The sequence below is a fragment of the Periplaneta americana genome, chromosome 4, assembly GCF_040183065.1.
Source record: "Periplaneta americana isolate PAMFEO1 chromosome 4, P.americana_PAMFEO1_priV1, whole genome shotgun sequence".
Lineage (NCBI taxonomy): Eukaryota > Metazoa > Arthropoda > Insecta > Blattodea > Blattidae > Periplaneta > Periplaneta americana.
The window spans coordinates 202,344,528-202,367,606 of record NC_091120.1 but is presented as its reverse complement, the minus strand read 5'-3'; the positions used below and the strand labels follow the sequence as shown (position 1 = coordinate 202,367,606).

Here is a 23,079-nt window from a genome sequence, read left to right as displayed (position 1 = left end):
GTTCTGATGAGTGTCAATTGGCTGCTAGTACTTCACAATTAAAACTAATTGCTTAGCTCTGTTGATGAGTGTCAGTTGGCTGCTGATACTTTACAATTAAAATTAATTTTCACCTCTTCTCTTGTCCATTATACATGGAGTAGCCTCTCCTGGCAAGTTCCTCGTCTGGCTGTATAGTTGGGTTGTAGAAAGAGTGGTGATCCAAACGTGCTTGCATGGCCACCTGTTTCTTCAGACTGCAACCAAAATCAAACCCTGAGAATATGTGAGCAATCTGGAACTGGCTGCATTGAGTACATACTTTTTAATCCCAAGATTATTTAATTCGAAATACATTTAACTTTTAATAATTAATGAATCAATAAATATATCTTCTTCACTCGCAGAATTTCTTAAGAAAATTAGTAACACACAATCATACAAATGACTCAGTTAGTAAATCAGGTGCAGGATTCCAAATACCCATTGCAGAGGATATTTTATAATCCTTGGCATTCCAACTCCCTCAAATCTATTTTAATATTATCCTCCCATCTACGTCTCGGCCTCCCAGAAGGTCTTTTTCCATCTAGCCTCCCAACTAACACTCTATATGCATTTCTAGATTCGCCCATACGTGCTACAAGCCCTGTCCATCTTAAACGTCTGGATTTAATGTTCCTAATTATGTCAGGTGAAGAATACAATGCGTGCAGTTCTGTGTTGTGTAACTTTCTCCATTCTCCTGTAACTTCATCCCTCTTAGCCTCAAATATTTTCCTAAGCATCTTATTCTCAAACACCCTTAACCTCTGTTCCTTTGTCAAAGTGAGGGTCCAAGTTTCACAACCATATAGAACAACCGGTAATATAACTGTTTTATAAAGTCTAACTTTCACATTTTTCGACAGCAGACTGGATGATAAAAGCTTCTCAACCGAATAATAACATGCATTTCCCATATTTATTCTGCGTTTAATTTTCTCCCGAGTATCATTTATATTTGTTACTGTTCATACTTTAAAAAATAAATAATGTATATATATATATATATATATATTATATATACACAATTATATGGAAACAATAATTTAATAGCATTAGGAAACAAATTTGTATAGCAAATCTATACTGTGAGACTGTGGCATCTCGTTTAACTCTCATGACAGTATGGGAAATATATCAGGCTGTCTGTGGGACAATATTCTTCATAATGGCCATCCATTTACTAAGAATAGCTAGCTAGTTTATCACCACTTAAGTTACTGAACTGTGGCATCCCACACATGCAATACAAGAGTCACGGAACATTTCTCGTAATTAGAGGATGACATCTTAAAACACAGGACATCTGACAACTCTAGAAAAGCCTTACTCACTTGTCAATGCTAATTTGGAGATGCACTATAACAATGGTAAGGATCACTACGGCCAACAACGAGACCCCTCCTGCAGCAAGCGAGAATATCTCCAGCTCTGAGACATCCTGCAACACACATCCAACATATTGCATTAGTCTCTCTTCTGGGGAGGGCACGGAGTGAGACCAGTGGCGTAGCCAGACTAATTATTTTGGGTGGGCCAGATATGCAGGGTTTAGAAAGTACCTGACCCATCTCCTGACAATGCCGCTGCCGTCAACTCTCTTGAAACTCATTCTCGGAAGTCTTATTTAATAACATGCAAAATTATGATACACAACCATGCAAGGTATACCTATACAAACCCTTCATAAGATGAACTGGAGCCGTTGAGATTTCCTAGCAACGAATCTGTCGATCGCTGATGATGGGTCTTCAACAAATCCCAACTTTTCTCCCTCTCAATGGATAGAAATGCTAGATTACAAAGCCTTGTGCTTGATATGATTGTCGAATTTTTCTTCGTTTCAGAGTTTTGAAAAGTTTTATATCATTGCCTTAATGAAGGACGAACATTTTCTAATATCCATTTTTGGAGACTGAGGTGCTTCCGATAATGAATTTGCAAGAGCAAGAATATCGTCTAAACATACCGAATAAAATAAGGTGTCACATTTTTCTGGCTGATGTAACAATTTAGTAGCCTCCACAGCTTCCTTCTTTTTATCGCTGCCAAACAATTTTTAGGCCCAACCCAACACAGTTAAATTGGCTCTTGAAGAAATGAACGCATTTTTTACTTCTTACCTTAATGCTATCGACTGTAACTATTGCTCTGGATCCACGGTTTAGTTTTAATGTTGAGTATTTTCCATTAAAAGAATGCAAAAATTTGGATATTTTTCGGGTGGGCCTGGTCCCACCTGGCGGCTATGCCACTCAGTGAGACTGTCTTCGCTCTGGAGGGCCCATTGTACCGGTACTACCCGGATAGAATGGTGTGCATGCCCCAAGGGCCAAACTACAGAACTGCCTCTGAACTCCGCTACAGCTTACATCAGCGCCGGGCATGAGAGTGGCTCCGTATAGCCACCCAGAGCTGCTCTCGCTCCGCAAGGCACTTCAATTCCAAGCCAGAGCAGAACGCTCACACAGTGGCGGACTCGTATTACAGCTACCTTCCCTGCATTAATATAACAAGAGCCACGGTTGTTCTATTCATTCAGGCTGTCAGTACAATGTTAATGTTATGTTTTATTTAACGCAACTGCAGAGGTTATATCAGCGTCGCCGGATGTGCCGGAATTTTTTCCCGCAGGAGTTCTTTTACATGCCAGTAAATCTACTGACATGAGCCTGTCGCATTTAAGCACACTTAAATGCCATCGACCTGGCCCGGGATCGAACCCGCAACCATGGGCATAGAAGGCCAGCGCTATACCAACTCGCCAACCAGGTCGACTGTCCAGTGCATAATAGTTTATAAGATATTACATCAATCCATTGTATAGTACAGATTTTATAACACTCTTATTAATTTAATGAAATTAACTTCGTTCCACACACAAATCATTAGGCTTATTTACACAATCTATATGCACAGAGCTTTAACAATTACATAATGGTATTAACTGTACAAACATATGTAATAAAGGATTTCAATCAGAAACACAAGAAGAAAATTAATAATAAACATTCTCTTACACTTTTCTTTTGCATGAATAAACTATTGTAACAAAATCGTACTTCTATCAATCTGAAATCAGTAAATATTTTCTATTGAAACAAAACTTTTGAAACTCAATAACCAAAATAACTATGTGCTTGTTTTCAGAGACTTATGAGGTCGTTTTATTTGCAGAAGTCGTTCAATGTTTGGAACATATGAATTAGCCATGTTCAATCTCAAAATATAATTGAGGTTTTCGTCTGGCATAGGCCTACAGCTTCTCAGGTGGATGCAACTTCAAAGTTCGCCATCCTACTGTAGAATCCACCACTGCAATGACAGCGAGTGACGTACAGTATGCAAGCGTCACACTGCTCGGGCGAATTGCTCTTCAAAGAAAACAGCGCTCATTTCTCAGAATCACGTAATGTGCCCAGCCCTGGCTTACATGATCCCTTTACCTTTCCACGTAGGCCTCACTGCGGTCCCTCAACCCCAGTCACACGAGTTACCATGATTACAGTATTGGTATTGTGCTCCTGTGTTTTATGATGGTATAATAAATGTAACACAATATAACAAAATACTGAAATAATTCTTTCATTTCTTGATTAACGAAGAAAGTTTTTTAAAATTTAATATTGCATTCCCTAGATCAGGTGTTCTCAACCTGTTGCTCGCGAGCACCATAGTGCTCCTTTAATGACATTTGGGGCTCTCGTCGTGAGAGTAAAAAAAAAGTGTTCTAGAGCACAAATGCTTCTGAGGTCTTTTTTCAATTCAAACTTTCTTGTACGAACTGAAACAAACAGTGTCCTTGTCCATCCATTATGATATGTTAGTGACTTGATAGGCCTTCTCGTATTTCATGGAATATACTTATTTACTTTCACCGGTACTGGATTTTAAGGAACCCGGAGGTTCATTGCCGCCCTCACATAAGCCCGCCATTGGTCCCTATCCTGAGCAAGATTAATCCAGTCTCTATCATCATTTCAATATTATCTTCCCATCCACGTCTCGGCCTCCTTAAAGGTCTTTTTCCCTCCGGCCTCCCAACTAACACTTTATATGCATTTCTGGATTCGCCCATGCATGCTATGTGCCCCGCCCATTTCAAACGTCTGGATTTAATGTTCCTAATTATGTCAGGTGAAGAATACAATGCGTGCAGTTCTGCGTTGTGTAACTTTCTCCATTCTCCTGTAACTTCATCCCTCTTAGCCCCAAATATTTTCCTAAGAACCTTATTCTCAAAAACTCTTAATCTCTGTTCTTCTCTCAAAGTGAGAGTCCAAGTTCCACAACCATACAGAACAACCGGCAATATAACTGTTTTATAAATTCTAACTTTCAGATTTTTTGACAACAGACTGGATGATAGAAGCTTTTCAACCGAATAATAACAGGCATTTCCCATATTTATTCTGTGTATTTCACGGAGTATAACTCCTTTGAATTCAGTGTGCACTTAATCAGAAAAAATCAACATCATTCAAGAAAATAATATGGCATGGCTGCTGGTACAGAACTTCAGTTGATAGATCTCTAGTCCTCCTCAGCGTTGAAATATTTGTTTTAAAAGGAGAAATTCATAGCCTTTGGGGGTCGGAAGATACAAAAAGACTCCGAATACTGCGGAGTGTTTCTCTCAAATGTGTGGCTATGTCCGGAACAACCTACATATTCGAGAAAAAAAAAAAAAAAAAAACTTTCTCACTTATGAAATACTTCAAGAACAAAGCACGATCACGATTAACTAATTAAAATCTGCAGGACTGTCTACATGTACTACAAGCGACTTCTCCTTGGACATCACTGAAATTCTGAGCAACATTCAAGTTCACGAAAATCATAACTCTTGTGGGCGTTTAAAAATTTTATTTATTTATATTTTTATATTAAATAAATTTTATGTATTCATTAGGGCCTATTAAAACTATTCGATTTCGCGATGCTCTCTCACTTAGTATTACAAGAGGATGGTGCTCATAATCTTCAAAAGATTGAGACCTCTTGCCCTAGATCTTAAATCAGCATTGCAGCTTTGCAATGTGGAACAAGTAAAAAGTTGTACCAAAATATACAGTACTGGTACACAGTATGCAGATTAATTCAATTTAAAAGCATAAACAATTTATAAGTTGAGTAGAAAGTATGAATATGTAGAGATTTTGTTAATTCTGGTCTGAACTTTTTCTCCTGGCTCTTCAAAGCTTCAAGATAATTAGTCACTGCATTGAAGACTGTAATACATGAATAGTGAACACCTTTCTTATAATAGCTGAGTTTAACAGAAGATAGATGGAGATTTGATTTATATCTTGTATTAAAATTATGAATGTTTTGATTAGTACTAAATATATCTTGGTTTTTAATTTAAAATGTCATTACGGAAAAAGTTTACTCACAAAGTAAGATCAATAATTCTAAATTTTGGAAAATCTTTTTACATGGTGTTCTTCTATGCTCATCTGTCATTATCCTTACAGCTTTCTTTTGTAAAAGAAAAATATACGTATTTAGCTTCAGATGAGTTGCCCCCAGAATATTAAACCATATTTCATTATAGAACGAAAATAGAAATTTAAAACAATAATAATCCGTGGCGCTACAGCCCATAAAGGGCTCAGAATGGAGGTATCGTGTGGTTGGCACGATGACCCCCCCTCAGCCATTATAGCTGGCTTTCGCAACCGGAGAGATTTAAAACACACAAAGTAAATTCAGTGAACAACATGTTGTAAGTCACTAAAGGTTTATTTCAGGATATGACTTGTACAATCTGTATACGATGGACATGTTGATTTGTAACTAATATTTCCCGCAAACTAGTTATTTTCATGAATTAGCAAACTCCAAGACAACAGTGGTCAGAAAAATTAGGTTATACGGTACTGCATGTTAACATGCTTCTACATTTCATAATAATATAATAAATGCAACACTTTTACACAGCTAGGAGTAAAATATTACACCCAATTCTTCATTTTTTGAATGAAGATTAAATGTTGTATGGCTGATTCCAGCAGAGCAATGTGACAACTCGTAATGCAGAGATTTCAATAGATGAAACAAGGAACAGGTTTAGTATATGATAATTGGTAGAGGTTTGTGGCCAGTGAGATCACATCAATTAATTGATTTCATGCATTATCTGTGAAGAACTGTGAAGTGGGAATTTTATGAAAACAATTCGCCTGTAATAGAATTAAAAGGCAATATTTGGGCTGCAATATGTACGATTACTTACTTACTGGCTTTTAAGGAACCCGGAGGTTCATTGCCGCCCTCACATAAGTCCGCCATCGGTCCCTATCCTGAGCAAGATTAATCCAGTCTCTATAATAATATCCCACCTCCCTCAAATCCATTTTAATATTATCCTCCCATCTATGTCTCGGCCTCCCCAAAGGTATTTTTCCCTCCGGCCTCCCAACTAACACTCTATATGTATTTCTGGATTCGCCCATATGTGCTACATGCCCTGACCATCTCAAACGTCTGAATTTTATGTTCCTAATTATGTCAGGTGAAGTATACAATGCGTGCAGCTCTGCGTTGTATAACTTTCTCCATTCTCCTGTAACTTCATCCCTCTTAGCCCCAAATATTTTCCTAAGAACCTTATTCTCAAACACCCTTAATCTCTGTTCCTCTCTCAAAGTGAGAGTCCAAGTTTCACAACCATACAGAACAACCGGTAATATAACTGTTTTATAAATTCTAACTTTCAAAGTTTTTGACAGCAGACTGGATGATAAAAGTTTCTCAATCGAATAATAACAGGCATTTCCCATATTTATTCTGCGTTTAATTTCCTCCCGAGTGTCATTTATATTTGTTACTGTTGCTCCAAGATATTTGAATTTTTCCACCTCTTCGAAGGATAAATCTCCAATTTTTAGTACGATTACACCATCTTAATTTGAAAGAATGTCTTAAAACTTGGTTTGGAGCTGTTGTAAGCTGTCTAAACCGCAAAGAAGGTCTTTCAGGTTGTATCCACAATGTATGCTGACTGCAATGGTGTGGCATGAGTTGATGACAGAATCTTTACTAGAGAGAAAACAACGAAATTATTTTTTATAAGTATTTAAACTTTCCTGTTTTTTTTTTTTTTAATAAATATCCGTAAGTATGATATTTATATTATTTCTATTCCAGCCACTGACATGAAAACTATAAAATGATGTACCAGTAAACAAGAAGTAATTTTCCAGTACCGGTACTGACTTGGAAAATAGTAATATTTACAGGACCACTAACCACTATGCTGTTCATTTGCGTTTAGCAATTTATTAGCTTGAACATAAGAATTAAATAAACTATTCATTGATTAAATTTCCAACTTATTTACTGTATTAATATTTAGGATTTACCTTAGCTAACTAGTTTCGAAGTCTTGTTCTTCATTGTCCAAAGCCTAGTGGCAGGCTTTGAATAAGCTATTTATATATAATTCTGCATGTTTATTTCAGAACTTCTTGAACGTACAGCAAGACATCTTGAAAATTACAGATATAGGTTAAATGAAGTTAGAAATCTTTGGTTCTTTACTTCAATTATGTATAAAATGTATAACTGCTTGCCAGGTAACCTGAAAGAAATATCTGTGCTCCAAAAATTTAGAAGGGCTTTATTCATTTTGCTATTACACTACTGCTTCTATAGAGTTTGTGAATTCTTGGAATTCCTCTCCTTGCCCACAGCAGAATGACTGAATTCGAAACTGCATGAAAATCATGAAGATGGACATAGAATTAATACGACTCTATGGAGGTTAAAGAATACCTTCAAAGAAAATGTCAGAATATTCCGTGTTCTTAAAGTTACACTATAAAATTCCTGTATATTCTGTATACTTCCAGTAACTTGAAGTTCTATTTCAGAGAGAGTTACGGTACATTTCTTGTAAAATAGACACAAATGCATAAAATAAGATTAATACTTTTACTTACACCGAACACTTCAGTAGATCCAGACATGTTGTAGGAACAAAAGAAACATCCCAAAGTCTTATCTTGGAGTGCAAGTATTTCATCTACACATCTACAAGGCGATGAGGTCTGAGATAAGAGCAGAAGTCACAGCTCGGAGCTGCGTGTAGGCTTATCAGCTGATAAGGAACAATGGAGCTGTGAGTCACCTGATAATGCTGAATTCCTCAGCACATAAAATAGGAATTAATCTGCGATATTTATAACGATGCAGTAAAGGCCTCCCACTCTATTTGTAGCAAAGACTTCCTTATGAAGATAATTTCACGGTATGTTATTATTTTTTTTTTGCGTATCAAGTTATTCTATTGTTCAACATAATTGAACAACTGTCATAAAGTGAAGTTTTGAAATGTTATATAGATATACAGATAAATATAAGCACAGAAAATTTGGAAATACTGGTAGATATTTAATGTAAGATTTTTTTAAGAAGGGCTATTCATATTCATTTATTGCATCCAACTGATCTAGTGATGTAGCTATACGAATTTAAGATTGGGGAAGGGGGGGGGGGAGTTTTGGGAACATCACTTGAAAAAATTAGCTATAACTTACATGCAACACATTTAGAAGACAATACCAGTATAATTATTGTTCAAAACAGAAGTGGGCATTTAAAGAGGTGCGCCGTACTACTCTGATTGCTGCAACACGCATCACCTGTTAACGTAATACTCAGCGGTGGATCGCGTGAAGTATTGAAACACGGAACGTTAAGTAATTAAGCAGGACAAAAAGATACACAGTTGTCTGTAAATGCTATTTTTATGAATAATGACAATGGAAGAAAACAAATTTTCCAAAACAAATACAAACTATTTTACAAGAAGCTGAAACATAACGGTTTCCTAATTTAAACAATTACTGTAAAAACCTTATAAAATGACATAAAACGTACAGTTCCACAACAGTTAAAATGTAATGCCATAATCTGAACCTATTTGTTTTGAAAGGGCATCAGTCACTAATTTGCATCATTTGAAAATAAAATTAAGGAACTCATGAAAAACAGATTCTTAACAAAATATCAAGCACATTACTAAGAAACAGAAAAAAATAATAATTAGGCTATTTTTTAAACCTCTTACTATAGTTCTTTGTTGTTTTTTGTCAATTTACGTCAATTAACTCATACCCTTAAGACAATACTAAACAACATTATTTCTATTTTAAGAGAATGAACTGAATTAGCGCTCAGGGAAATGAAGAATGGGAAGCAACAGGAGTTGATGGAATCTCCACTGAATTAGTAAAACGTTTGGGTGAAGACAAGAAGCAAATTCCATGATTATATGACGAAATATATGAGAAAGGCGAATGGCCTAACGATTTTACGGAGACAGTGTTACTTCCAATACCGAAGAAAAATAATGCCAAGAAATGTAAGGAGTTCAGAACTATCAGCCTGATATCGCACTCGGCAAAAATTCTCCTGTGAATACTGAATCGACATTTATATACTAAAGATGGAAGAGCAGTTTGGCTTCAGGAAGGGAAAAGGTACGAGAGATGCAATTGGACTGCTATGAACAATTAGTGAAAGATACCTAGAGAAGAATAAAGAAGTGTATATAGTATTTGTGGATTTAGAAAAGGCTTTTGACAGAGTGGATTGGAATAAACTAATGAGGATCCTAAAGAAAATTGGTGTGGATTGGAAAGACAGAAGGCTATTCAGTAATCTTTGTATGAAACGAGTCAAAGTCAGGATAGAAAAAATGTCAGAAGATGGTGAAATAGGGAGAGGAGTACAAGGATGTCCTTTATCACCTACCCTGTTCAACATCTACTTGGAGAATTTAGTGAAGAGAACTGTTTTCAGAACATGGGAGGAGTGGTAATTGGAGGAAGAAGAATAAAGTGCATAAGATTTGCTGATGATATTAGTACAGTATAGTATAGTATTTATTAGCTGTCGTTATAGCAAAAGCTAATGACATTGTCAAATTACACGTGTGAAATTATCGTGCAAAAATGAAAATTATTCTACTACAACACTAAAGATAAAGAAAATGATCACAAATACTCCTTAGATTTACAATTGAGAGTCAAGATTATCAAAAATAGGTTAATATCTAGATGAAAATTATAACACACTGATCACAAATATTATTTGATATGCTCAGTTTATATACAATAAAACAAAAATTAACTTAACAATTTATGAGAATTTCCAAATATATTACAAAATAATAAATTCAGAGAAAGAAACCTAAAAAATATCTACAGCTGGATTTTCAAACTCAAAATATTCTTGCATAGAATAGAATGCGTTTCTAAGAAGCCACGTTTTCACTTTGACTTTGAATATGTCAAGTGACACTTCCTGTGCTTCCTGTGGTAACATGTTGAACATCCTACAGCCCAACATGTTAGGACTACTTTTAACTTTGGATAGTCTGCAAATGGTATGTCCAGTTTTTCTTTATTCCGAGTATTATACTCATGTTTATCCATCCTACTGGTGAAGCCATAAAGATTTTTCTTGATGTAAAGAAGGAGTTCCAGAATATATTCATTAACAACTGTTAAGATAGATCCTGTGGTTTACAATGTGATTTGCTTGGTACTTCTGTGATAATTCTTATTGCTTTCTTCTGAATCAGCAGGACTTCAATAAGTTTATTGCTGTTCCCCACACCAGGATTCCATACTTCCATATGCTATGAAAAAAAGCAAAATAAACACTTCTTAGGTACTGCCCGGGTATGAAGTTATTAGCAGAAGAGGAGATGATACTAAGGGATATGCTAAATGACAGCTGTGAGCAGTATGGGATGAAGATAAATTCAAACAAGACGAAGACCATGGTCATAGGAAGAAAAATAAAGAAGGTAAACTTGCGAATTCTAATGAGGCAGTACAGCAAGTGGACAGCTTCAAATACTTGGTATCTATTAAAAACAGTAATGTAAAATGGATTAGTATAAAATAAATATATAGCTACCAATTTTATAAGCAGATCATAACCATACGTAAGCTGAAAGTTTTCTGGAGCAGGGAATGCATTAGAAGTCTGTTGGAGTGAAGAAAGAACTTAAAAAATGCAAGTAAGCATGAATCCCAAACATTTATTAAAACCAGTATACAAACATTAGACCACAAAAGAATTGTTAGTTTCATTACAAATCAGCTCCAAATGTAATAGGGTTGCCAACTGTCTCATTTTCAGCTGGACACTCTAGCTTTCCGATCTGATGTGTTGTTGTTGTTTTCTAATGCCAGGCGTTTGACAATAAAGTCATTTGACCTCTTGAACTTCAATATTTTTCAAAGATATTATCATGGTCAGCCACTGAAGCACAGATTTTGAGGTGTTCCGAATCCATTTCTTGGTTTGAGTTGCACAATGGGCAGTTAGGGGACTGATATATTCCAATTCTATGCAGGTGTTTGGCCAAACAATCATGGCCAATCTATATGCAGCTACAGACGATTTTCGTGGTAAATCGGGAATTAACTGTGGATTATGATGCATCGAGTTCCATTTTTTCCTTCTGATCTAATGTACATACAGTGTGTGGACAAAGCTATCAGCTAGACACAAAAGTCAGATTTTCTGCACAGTTCTAAAAATTTCGAAATGATAGTAATTTACGGAACAAGAGAATAAAGTAGGATTTCATTCACGAGTGGAATATTTGGCACCAAGATGCAAGTTGAGTCAGATTATTTCCACATGTGCATTATATTTGTTTATTCTCTTGCGGAATACAAAATTTTATCCAATACAACATGTAATAAATAAATGAATAAATAAATAAATAAATAAATAATAATAATAATAATAATAATAATAATAATAATAATAATAATAATAATAATAATAATATATCCTGATAAAACAGAGTTTCGTATAATTTGTGTTGTGAGTTCTACTTTACAGCTTGATTCAGTGAAGGAGGTAAAGTGACCCAATAGTTCAAACTGGCATGTTACTAAAATGCAGTGTGCAGTAAGAAGTTGTACAGTTTTAAAGTATTTTGTACCAATAAGGAACTAACAGGAGTCAGATTAGGATTGGGCAGTATCAGTCATATTAGCTTTGAAAATATATCTCAAAATCCTCGCCTGTATGCAAGTGGTTAGCCTTTCTGCTTTCCAAAGTGGTGACCCCGATTCGGTCCCTGTCTGGGCCATGAAGTAATTTGTAGTGGACAAAGCGGGTGCGAGGGGTTTTGTCTCCCATTTTCCTACATCATTATCATCATTCCAACATTACTCCACAATCACCCTCACTCTGCGAGATCACGAGCCAGGCCTCCAGAAGAAATAAAGAAATGGCTGAAAGTTTGACACATTTGTGTTTAATAAAGACTATTATTATTAAAATTTACCTCCACACAGAGATTTGGCAACATTTCACCATTGCCTGTAAAAGAATAACAACTTATTAAATAATTTTTTCCAGTATAAAACAATGTTAGTTCGTTCATTCGCAGTTTTCTGCCCAAGGGCAGGTCTTTCATTGCAAACCCAGAATTCTCCAATCTTCCCTCTTTTCTGTTATTATGTTGGTTATTGTTATTTTTTATGAAGGTGTCCAGCTGAGGATTCGGTTAAGTTGGCAACCCTAATTGGCACAGACACAGTATTACATATTGCTACCACAGTCTAGTATATACAGTCACGAAGCTCAATACGTAGTAAATATGCATCCATAGATAGTTGCAAACCACTAGGATCGCTACTATCGCCTCATTACAGACAATGCGAAATAGTACCTGCACAGTCTATTGTTTCTAGTACCCTCATAAACTCAAGCTTCTTGACTGTATATACTAGACTGTGTTGCTACTGCAACGAAAGAATTCAACTTCTTAAGTTGTGAAGCACGTGGAAGGTACAAAGCCAGAGCTTCGCGTGCATCTGGCAGCATTCCACCTCTGTTATGGAGTTGTCTTCCTTTGCAATAGCAATAGATATCAAAATCGAACCACAAAATGAAAATGAACTAAATTAGTTAAAAACCACGTTAAAACCACCACCGGATAAATAATCAAATTGATGCAGGCAGGAATCACATTGATTCTGTAATTTCAGGTAACACGGTTTAAGAATATTTATGCGTGTCCACACATCTCCTCATATTGAAGATTATTACAGATCTATGTTTTAAACAACTGAAGATTATTACAGATCTATGTTTTAAACAGTTTGACCACAGTCTACTATATACAGTCGCGAAGCTCAATACGTAGTAAATATACAAACATTAGGTAGTTGCTCACCACTAGGATCGCTAATATCGCCTCATTACAGGCAGTGCAAAATAGTTCCGTCACAGTCTATTGTTTCTAGCACCCTCAACACTCAAGCTTCGTGACTGTATATAGTAGACTGTGGTTTGACCGTCTGGATAACATATTCAGTTTTGCTAGTAGTCTTGTATTGTTTGTAATGCAGCATTTCTCGAACTGTGATCCATAACAACAATTTTTAAGAAAATTCCACTACTTAATTAGAACAGTCAATTTCCAATAATGTATATTTTTAGATATTTTATATTAAAATTTCGTTAACCAAATACAAATAAAAATTTATGTTGAAAAATACTAATTTCCAATAAATTCATGCTAAAATTGCGCGAGCTTGAACTTACAATATTTTGATCTGGAAGGCCTTGAAACATAAAAATGTTTATTTTCTGAGCTGAAAGACCATATTTCGCGAGTCTTTGACTAGTGAAAACTAAGTACTCCTAAATTTAAGCAATAAATTGTAATTCTTAGAATGGGTGTAGGAACATAACCCATGAATTGGTAGGCTAATTACTGGCATAAAATGAACAATGTCAAGCTCAGGTCAGAGACTGGGTTCTTTTACGAGACACAGGACGCACAGCTTTCCTTCCTTCCCAGAGGTGGCCATGCTTAAAGGTTTTGTTGCATTTTTGTTTTCGTTTAACTCAATTTTTATATTGTATTTAGAAATACAACATTCGGTTCATATCTAGAGTAACTACCGGTAGTTAATAATTTCTGCTCTGCAATACGAAAGAACATAATTGTATATAATGTAATAGATATTATAGCACTTCACGTTTATTTTCAGTGTTCCATGTAATATAGACATCCTACATTTTAATTATATTTATTTGAAAAAGAAGTGCAGCTATTACGTCCATAAATACGGCATATTGTCAGTTGCCTTTGAACTACTGACAACGAAATGTGATCTACTGTATGTTTTGTAAATATATTTATTACAGTAATGAAAAGGAACTTCAAACTGGGACATTAGAAACGAAATGAGTTGACTTCAATGTTTATTGTGCTGTTATCAATCGAGAACAAAGTACAATGACTTTTGTAATGCCAGTAACAGTGACATTTGCAAATTAGAGAAACAATTTTGTAGGGTCTTCAGAATATTAACAAATTATTTCCTGAAATTTGTTACAAAGTCTTAAAGTTCTTTTACGTGAATTGGTTTTTGTTCAAGGTACAGTTGATGAAGAAATCTGACCTTTTAATATACGGTAACATCAAGTTCAAGAAATCTCTGCACATACAAAAGAGTACCGTATGCATGTTGCCATATGTCAAGTGTTTTCTTTTTTTACTTTGTACGGAGGAGGAACCTGAAGGCTTTATTGTGCTGCATAATCTATTTTTAAGTGAATAAGCGACAAAACTAAACCTTAATTATATTCATAATAGCCATAAAACAAATACAATAAAACAAAAATGTAATTCACGCAATCTCTGAATTCTCTGAATCGTCTGTCACTTCTTATTCCCAGTAATTTTATATCTTAACAGTTTTAAAATTACATTCTAGACACACTATTCAGTTACAAAAAGTTTATATTTTAATGAGACTTGTTTAGAGAACTGTATTATAACAGCTGAATAATTCAAGACAGTCTACAGAATTTATGAAATTCTTCCCATGATTGTATGAGAAGATTCGAAGAGAACGGCAGTTACGTAGACCTTCGGCTCCCCCTCCTACCAATAATGCACAACACAATGTCAATACGGCGGTTGCTGTCGTCTTTGATACATAGAACTTTTCTGTTGATTTTCGAGTTCGTCATTTTTTTTTCTGGTTATTATATGCTTATTTAAGTTGTGTTAACTCTTGCTAGTGGTTTTATATTTTATTTTATCCGTCTTAGTATTTATTTTATTATTGTAAATATTTTTGTTTTTATTATTATTATTATTAATGAATTAATTTGTATTACTATCTTTGTTTTATCTCCGTCACGAATATTCTATTATTATTATTATTGTTACTATTATTTATATCATCAGCATTATTATTTGATCCCTGTAAAATTTATGTAGACTACTGGACTGTACCCGAGCACGAGCATATGCTCATTTCGGGTACGGTATCTATTCATATGTATTCATTTCAAATGTAAATTGTGAATAAATTTGAATTTGAAATTTAAAGTGGCCCTTACTTTCAAAAAGTTCGAGAAATGCTGGAGTTACCTCGAATTTCTTTTCATCTTCCTTCTAGACAATTATAAAATGTATCAATACAGTATTTTGAAATAAGAATCAAACTTCAACACACAAAATATTTGAAATTTTCACAAGTTTTTGTGAGCCATATAATAAATCTGTAAATGTTAATATCGTAATTTAATTCACAAAAAAACTGAACACAACTTCATATTCTAACATTGAACAAACGATAGTTAGAGCCTAGATCTAGCCTAATCATTTTATGTTACCGACACTAGCAAATCTGCTTGCATATATTTCTTCACGTCAGAGAAAGTCGATTTGTAGCCTTTGCTACTGAAGCTTGCAAGATCATTCACAAAATGGAAGAATATAACTGCTTATTTACTTTAGACGTTTGTCATTTTACACAAAAGTTGATGAAGTTAAGAGTACAGTATATCATGGGAAAAATTATTCCGAGGCAGGGATCTAACCCGAGACCTTTGGCTGAGCACGGCAACACTCTACCAACTGAGCTACACAGGAACTGAAATCTGGATCTGTATAATACACGTTACTGTTCATTAACAGAAAGCCATACAATATCAGGTCTCTGATGTCTTGTCAAGCCACTTGAGGTATATGGATTAAAAAAGGGGAATAACTGAGCCGGGCTCTGGTAGAGTTCCTGGGTAGCTCAGTCGGTAGAGCGTTGGAATGCTAAGACAAAGGTTCCGGGTTTGATGCCTGGCTCTGGAACAATTCTTCCCTTGAAACTATTCAAGTCAGTTTTACGCGAGCTATACCTGAAAAGCCAGATTTATATAAGAGTACAATAGTTTATAAAAATAGATATAAAATATATATGTACCTACTATATATTAATGTACTGGTACGTGTATTACAAATTTATTGTAGAAAAATAGAACTAGTAAATTTCTTCTCACATTCATTTAGGACAGTCACTCTCCTATGTCTTTGCATCTGAATTGCTTGCTGCCTGGCAAGTTCAAATTTTAATAAATATTCATTTGCTGTATTAGTAAAACCGACCATTTCAAGTACAGTACATGTGTTTAAAAACAGAACTAGAAGGGTACAGGGGGGGGAAAAAAAACAGGATCCACAAAAAGTGAAACACAAATTATTACTATCACCATCATCATCATTACTTACTGAACAGGCTTTAGACCATGTGGTCTGTTGCAGACTCAATCCATCGTTTAGCCACTTGTCCTATAGATCTTCTGCCATGAAGTACATAGTGCAGGATTTTCTTGAAATTCTTATTTGATCCATCTCATTAACGTTTCTGCCAGTTCTGTCGCAGCATTTTTAGGTATGTATGGATGGATTCCATATTCAATTGTACCAATAGGTAACTAATATGTGACTATCATCATGTTTAATATTACCCTAAGCATAACGATTAGCATCCGAGAAACTCGCAATTTAAATTTGAGCATTGTATGAAAGAAAGTGCAGGGTCGAACTTTCAATTTGCTCTCCTGAAAAATTTGCTTTATGTTAAATGTTATATTTTATTTAACAACGCTCGCAACTGCAGAGGTTATATCAGCTTCGCAGGTGTGCCGCAATTTTGTCCTGCAGGGGTTCTTTTACATGCCAGTAAATCTACAGACATGAGCCTGTCGCATTTAAGCCAACCAGGCCGACTTTTGCTTTATGTGAATCTAATCTTCTTTCCCCTGTATCCTTCAATTCAGATGTTATATTCAGTTATAAGAACAAATGTCTTCACAGTTTCAATAGTCTTGTTCTAAGTATGAGTCATAGAGAACTACAGTTCAAAATTCTATCGATACTACAAACCAATGAAAGAAAAAAATGCTTCTCAGTACAATTGAGTGGCTCCATAGCCTTACAATTAAGTGAAGAAAGAGTACAGTACAATAATTTCTGTTGTGTAAGCATTAAACAAGACTGATACTGCACATTTTTATTATTTTAACATGAACAACTTTCTGAAAAGATCTGAATTTTGGTTAGTAAGAATTTATTATTATTGAAAAGCCTGGTATGATAAAATAAGACCAATGTATATTAAATTGACATTTCAAAATAATTATTTAACATGCCTCAGTTACACATTAACAATATTTGGCCTCTTTTACAGTACCGGTACTTACCGGTAAGTAGAATTTTATTCTTTAACTAAAATCAAAATGGCCTCTATTGTTTGGTACTTGTACTTTGAGAATGATCACTGACATACTCTCATACAAAAGATCTTCTTTGTTTCTTCAAATCCAAGATTTTCGTGGTAGTTCATTTATTTTTATAACAATTACTCATTTTTTACTTTCTCATATCTTACTATTACTAACATGAGAAATGCATCTTAAAAGCAATTAGCAGTTAATGTTATGTAGCATTCTATGACTAATTTTTTTTACATAAAATAATCCCATAAAAATGCAAGATATGTTGAGAAAGAATTAATTATTTTTATAATGTTAGAAAAATAATACCAGCTAAAAAAGGGGCATATATTTAACATTGAAATGGTAAAAAAAAAATCATTTTGTGCCAGTAAAATACAAGTTACCAAGAAATGCAAAATAGCTCACCCTATTATAAAACATCCTTCCACCGACATCTAAAATTTTGCATGTTTGTAATGGTATACTTTTTTTTTTACTAATGGCAGGTCTTGACTTAGTCATTTGGCCATATATACCGACAGAGTCATTGCCGAGAGTGTGTCATAGGAGGTCTATGCCACACCCACGATGAGATGAAATGATGATGGAGATTTAAGATTGGTGCTCACTTACTGGAACGGATCCGTACAGCGCGTTCAGATTTTTATTCTTTGCATTATTTTTAAATGAAACATAGTCCACTTGGCCATATCGCCTCTGCCCACATGACTGGATTCCGTGCAGAATTCTTAACGGATTTCTATGTGGTCCAAGATCAAAATATAGAATGTCATGGCAAATATATCAATTGCAAGGCCTCCAATCGCGGTAATATTGAAGGTATAATGAAATGGATGACGAGAAGCTTATTTTATCAAGTCCAACATTATGAAGAGCTTTATAAGTTATGAAATTAGAATTACAACAATGTAATATTGAGAAAGAACATGTGAGATGAGATTGAGAAAATACTAAATTAACCAGGCATGTCCTTCATAGTTTATTTAAGTTACAGAGCTATTCATTTCATTTCCAGGTTCAGTTCAGAACATTACAACAAATACTTTACTATAATAATACCGGACAGCTGTATATTAGCAGCATTGATGTGAGTGTGAAATATTTCGGACATGACATCTAGAGGAGCGGCGTGGAATTACGTCCACAAATACAAATATTAACATAGCGGGATTTGGACTATTGCTTAAAACGTGAGTTACTAATGTGGAATAATATATGAAACACTTAAGAAATGTTGAATACTATTTAATGTAAAATTATTATCTTATATCAAAGCTGCATAGGTATTATGAGAAATATTGCATACTTCATATTACTTTCCGTAATTAATTGTTACATATTTTTTCTTTGGTTTAGTGAGGCAAAATCAATTCTGATATTAGGAATGAATTTACAGTAATATTTTATATACGCTTTGCTGACAACTGCAAAGATAAAATTGATAGTAATATGATGCTTGTAATAATTAGTAAAGGCATGTGAACAACAATAAAACTTAATTTGATAAAACCTTAAAATTTCCGATACATTTTAAATTCTATTCATTTATTAGATCTAAATAAAAAAAAGCTAATTTGTATTTTTCTATCAACACGAAGTCGAAGGAATTAGGCCTACTAAAGGATGTTATTGACTCACGTTTTATGATCCTTCAAAAATCGAAAGTATAATTTGGAGCAATTTGTAATGCTGTAATTGTAGCAATTATAAATAGCACACATATACACCCTGCCATTTTAACACAGCATTAATTAATAAAACTATTAACTAGCCCAGCAACAATATACATTGCAGTTGATTACAGCTTGTTTCACGAGTATCGCCACACCGGCCGCCTAGGTAGCAGCACCAGTGTCGTTCGCGCGTAGAACTGCTAGCTGTCAGGTATTATTATAGTAAGGTATTTGATTACAATGAAATAATGTGCTTTAGTGGTAAATTACAACACTATTTGATTAATTAATTCGGAAATGCGGACAAATGAGCGATACTATAATAAAAATCCGAATGCAGTGAACGAATTTTTTCCAGTGAGTGCTTACCTTTATTGAGATGCCACAGGGGAACCGGAGCTCCTGGAGAAAACCCGTGTTACCTGGACAACAGGCTTGCCCAACACAAGTTACGTAAAAATTAAAGGAAGAAATTATTCATACATCGCTAAAAAATGATTCAGCCAGTTCCTGTAAATGCAGAAGGGATGCAAATGTCGAATCTGTCCTGTTGATCCCAAAAGAGAATTCTGTTTACATTACCATGCCAACCTCCCAGCACTGTCGCCATTTCTATGAAAAACTTAAGCTTCAATCATCCTGCTGAGAGCACATGCACATTATTATCTCATTCATTTTTTGAAGATTTAAATTTTTGTTACGACTAATTTCTATATAAATGGAATGACCATGTCAACAGATAAAGTCAAATCTATCTCACTGTCAGTGATAGGAAAGGATTCAATTCACTTCAAATAACGTGCAAATGATAAAACAAGTTGATACAGTCAAACATCTCGGGAAAGTAACGTGAAGGATAAGAACACAAGAGAAAGATGATCAAAATTATTATTTTCTATGAATGAGTGGTATTATTACTAGTAATTTTGAAAAAGTTTTCCCAAAAAATATGTTGAATTAGAAGTGGAGTTATTCAGAAGAATTACAAAGGAATGATATACAGTCTGATCCGTTTGGGTATGGATAATATTAATTTATTATTATAAAACTATTATGATAGTATGAAAAATTTCTTGCTGGTTATCTTATGATTAAAAGATGGGAGTTTCCATATATGGCAATCAACAATGCATACCTAATCTAAAAGGACAAATGAAAATCGTAGTGATTAAAATGGCTACTACAAACCAACAGCGGGCACAGTGGTACGCTAAATATGAGTGTGTTAAAAGAGTTCAAAGGGAATTTCGACGTGAGTATGGTGTGCGTAATGTACCTAAATATGATTCTATAGAAACAGGTTCTGTGCTAAAAAAACTTGCAGGAGGTAGCAGGCGAGAAGCAGCTATCTCTTGGCTTGGCCCCCAAACTCCCCAGATCTAACCCCTCCTGACTTCTTCGTGTGGGGTTTTGTTAAAGACATTGTCTATTCACAGAAACCCAGGAACATTGATGATCTGAGAGTAAAAATTATCGAAACTTTTCAATAAATCACACCTCTAATGTTACAACGGACATGGGCTGAACTGCATCACCGTTGTGAGTTGTGCAGGGTGTGCAATGGGGGTCATGTTGAGCTCTGAGTAACCTCCCGTCTTTCAGTGTTGTATGCACAAAGTTTCAACAAATAAAGTTAAATAGTATATTTACTCCCAAGGGAGACCTTCCTTACTGAAGACCTAAGGACAAACATGATGCTGCCCAAGACGAATGCTTTGGAACGACTATTGTCAACAATAAGAGAGAAAAGAGAAGCCACCCCAGTAGAATTCTACGCCACAGGAGCCATGATAGACCGAGAATGGACGAAGAAAAACTTTGAACTCAGGCAAGTAATAACAAGACAGGCAGTCCACGGATTCCATCACCTGATCTGCAAGACAAGAACATACCACGACCCGAGTGACTCATGCGTGTGTACATTGTGCAGCAAGAAATGTGAACGCTATCATATTGAACTATGCGCCAAAAGAACAAAATCAATAAGCGAGTACGCAAAAACAAAAGTAAATTAAATGCAATCTAAATGGCCATTTGGCTGCAATAAATATATTATTATTAAATAGTAAATGTTTTACTGTGTTTTTATTTTATCCATACCTAAACGGATCACCCTGGAGTTGAAGATAAGAATTGCAAGGATCCCACAGAAGAATCAAACATATGAATAATGATACAAGTTTATCAATGAAAACATACTATTATTAGTCGAAAGAAAGAAGATACAGTGGAAGACAAAGTGGAGAGAGATCAATTTTAAGATTTCAGTGCTGGAAAAGATAGTCAGGCCCAAACTTCATTATGATAATATGATGACGTGTAGTGATAGTGGTTGGAGATTTCTAGCAACGAAGCAGGGACTGTCAGAGCCATTCTTACGGTAATCCCTCCTAAAAAAATACTATTTCCGAGCTACCACCTTGGCATCATCATAATCGCCATCATCATCTTCTTCATCATCAGAGCAATACTCTTCCACAAGGGCTTCTCCCATAGCACTGCCTCCAGTACTACCTTGAAAACCTCCTACTACAGACCCGACAAAAGCGCCAATTGCAGCCCCAGGCAAAGCCCCAACGCCCCCAAACAGGGACCCAATAAGGCCTCCGATCCTTGCTCCAGCAAAGTTTCCTGCAACTGCTCCCACAAACCCGCCTCCCCAGCCACCTGCCACAGACGCCCCCGTCTTGATGGTGCGCTTTCCCGGCCTCTTCTTCTTTGTTTTCTTGCAGTCTTCATCAATAGCATTGCAGATGCGGTATGTGTCGACAGCAACGGCAGCAACCAGAGCCACCTTGCCAACTGCATTCAACACCTTGGTGGCTCCTTCACCTGCCTTGACAACACCAGCTGGGATAGGAATGTGGGGGTCACGTACCCCTGTCAGCTTGTCGTTGATATTTATGTGGGGAGTGTTCAACTTCTTGTGAGGGTTGTCCAGGCGCACCAGCCATTTTCCAGTTGCATTATCCACAATTCCAGCCCGGGTTGACTTGCTCAGGTACTTCCCTGTTGCCAGGCTGTATTGGCGGCCCGGCATGTGCTTTGTGGCTGCACATGCTTCTGCTATTTTCCCACCTTGGCGAGCTGCCTTTGCTTTGAAGTCGTTGTCCTCACTTGCCATTCCTGTTAAATGTACATTCACATTTCAGCAGTTAGCATTCTATTACGACAATGTTCGCAACCAACAGGTAGGTAGTGTTAGGAACACGGAGAAAAGGGACCAAAGGGGAGAACAGAGAGAGACCAAAGTGAAAAATAGAGGAAAGAGACCAAAGAGAAGAATAGAAGAAAGAGACCAAAGAGAAGAATAGAGGAAAGGGACCAAAGAGAAGAATAGCAGAAAGAGACCAAAGAGAAGAATAGAGGAAAGAGACCAAAGGGAAGAATAGAGGAAAGAGACCAAAGAGAAGAATAGGGGAAAAGGACCAAAGAGAAGAACAGAGGAAAGAGACCAAAGAGAAGAATAGAGGAAAGGGACCAAAGAGAAGAATAGGGGGAAAGGGACCAAAGAGAAGAATAGAGGAAAGGGACCAAAGAGAAGAATAGGGGGAAAGGACCAAAGAGAAGAATAGAGGAAAGAGACCAAAGAGAAGAATAGAGGAAAGAGACCAAAGGGAAGAATAGAGGAAAGAGACCAAAGAGAAGAATAGAGGAAAGGGACCAAAGAGAAGAATAGAGGAAAGGGACCAAAGAGAAGAATAGAGGAAAGGGACCAAAGAGAAGAATAGGGGGAAAGGACCAAAGAGAAGAATAGAGGAAAGGGACCAAAGAGAAGAATAGGGGGAAAGGACCAAAGAGA

General features: G+C 35.7%; 1 protein-coding gene across 4 annotated transcripts in view; it reads right to left on the bottom strand.

Annotated features, from left to right (window-relative positions):
* LOC138698638 (uncharacterized protein C13G5.2-like) overlaps positions 1–23,079 on the bottom strand; it is a 37,216-nt gene that overhangs the window by 5,432 nt on the left and 8,705 nt on the right. For 3 of the 4 annotated variants that reach the window (XM_069824762.1, XM_069824761.1, XM_069824760.1), the window contains 3 exons: positions 19,647–22,403; positions 1,359–1,465; positions 114–236 (listed from right to left, as the gene is read on the bottom strand). In XM_069824762.1, coding sequence (XP_069680863.1) covers positions 21,679–22,401 — 723 coding nt within the window. In that variant the 5' untranslated portion in view covers positions 22,402–22,403 and the 3' untranslated portion in view covers positions 114–236; positions 1,359–1,465; positions 19,647–21,678. The remainder of the gene's footprint in view (positions 1–113; positions 237–1,358; positions 1,466–19,646; positions 22,404–23,079) is intronic. The other variant, XR_011331918.1, reaches the window with a different exon arrangement.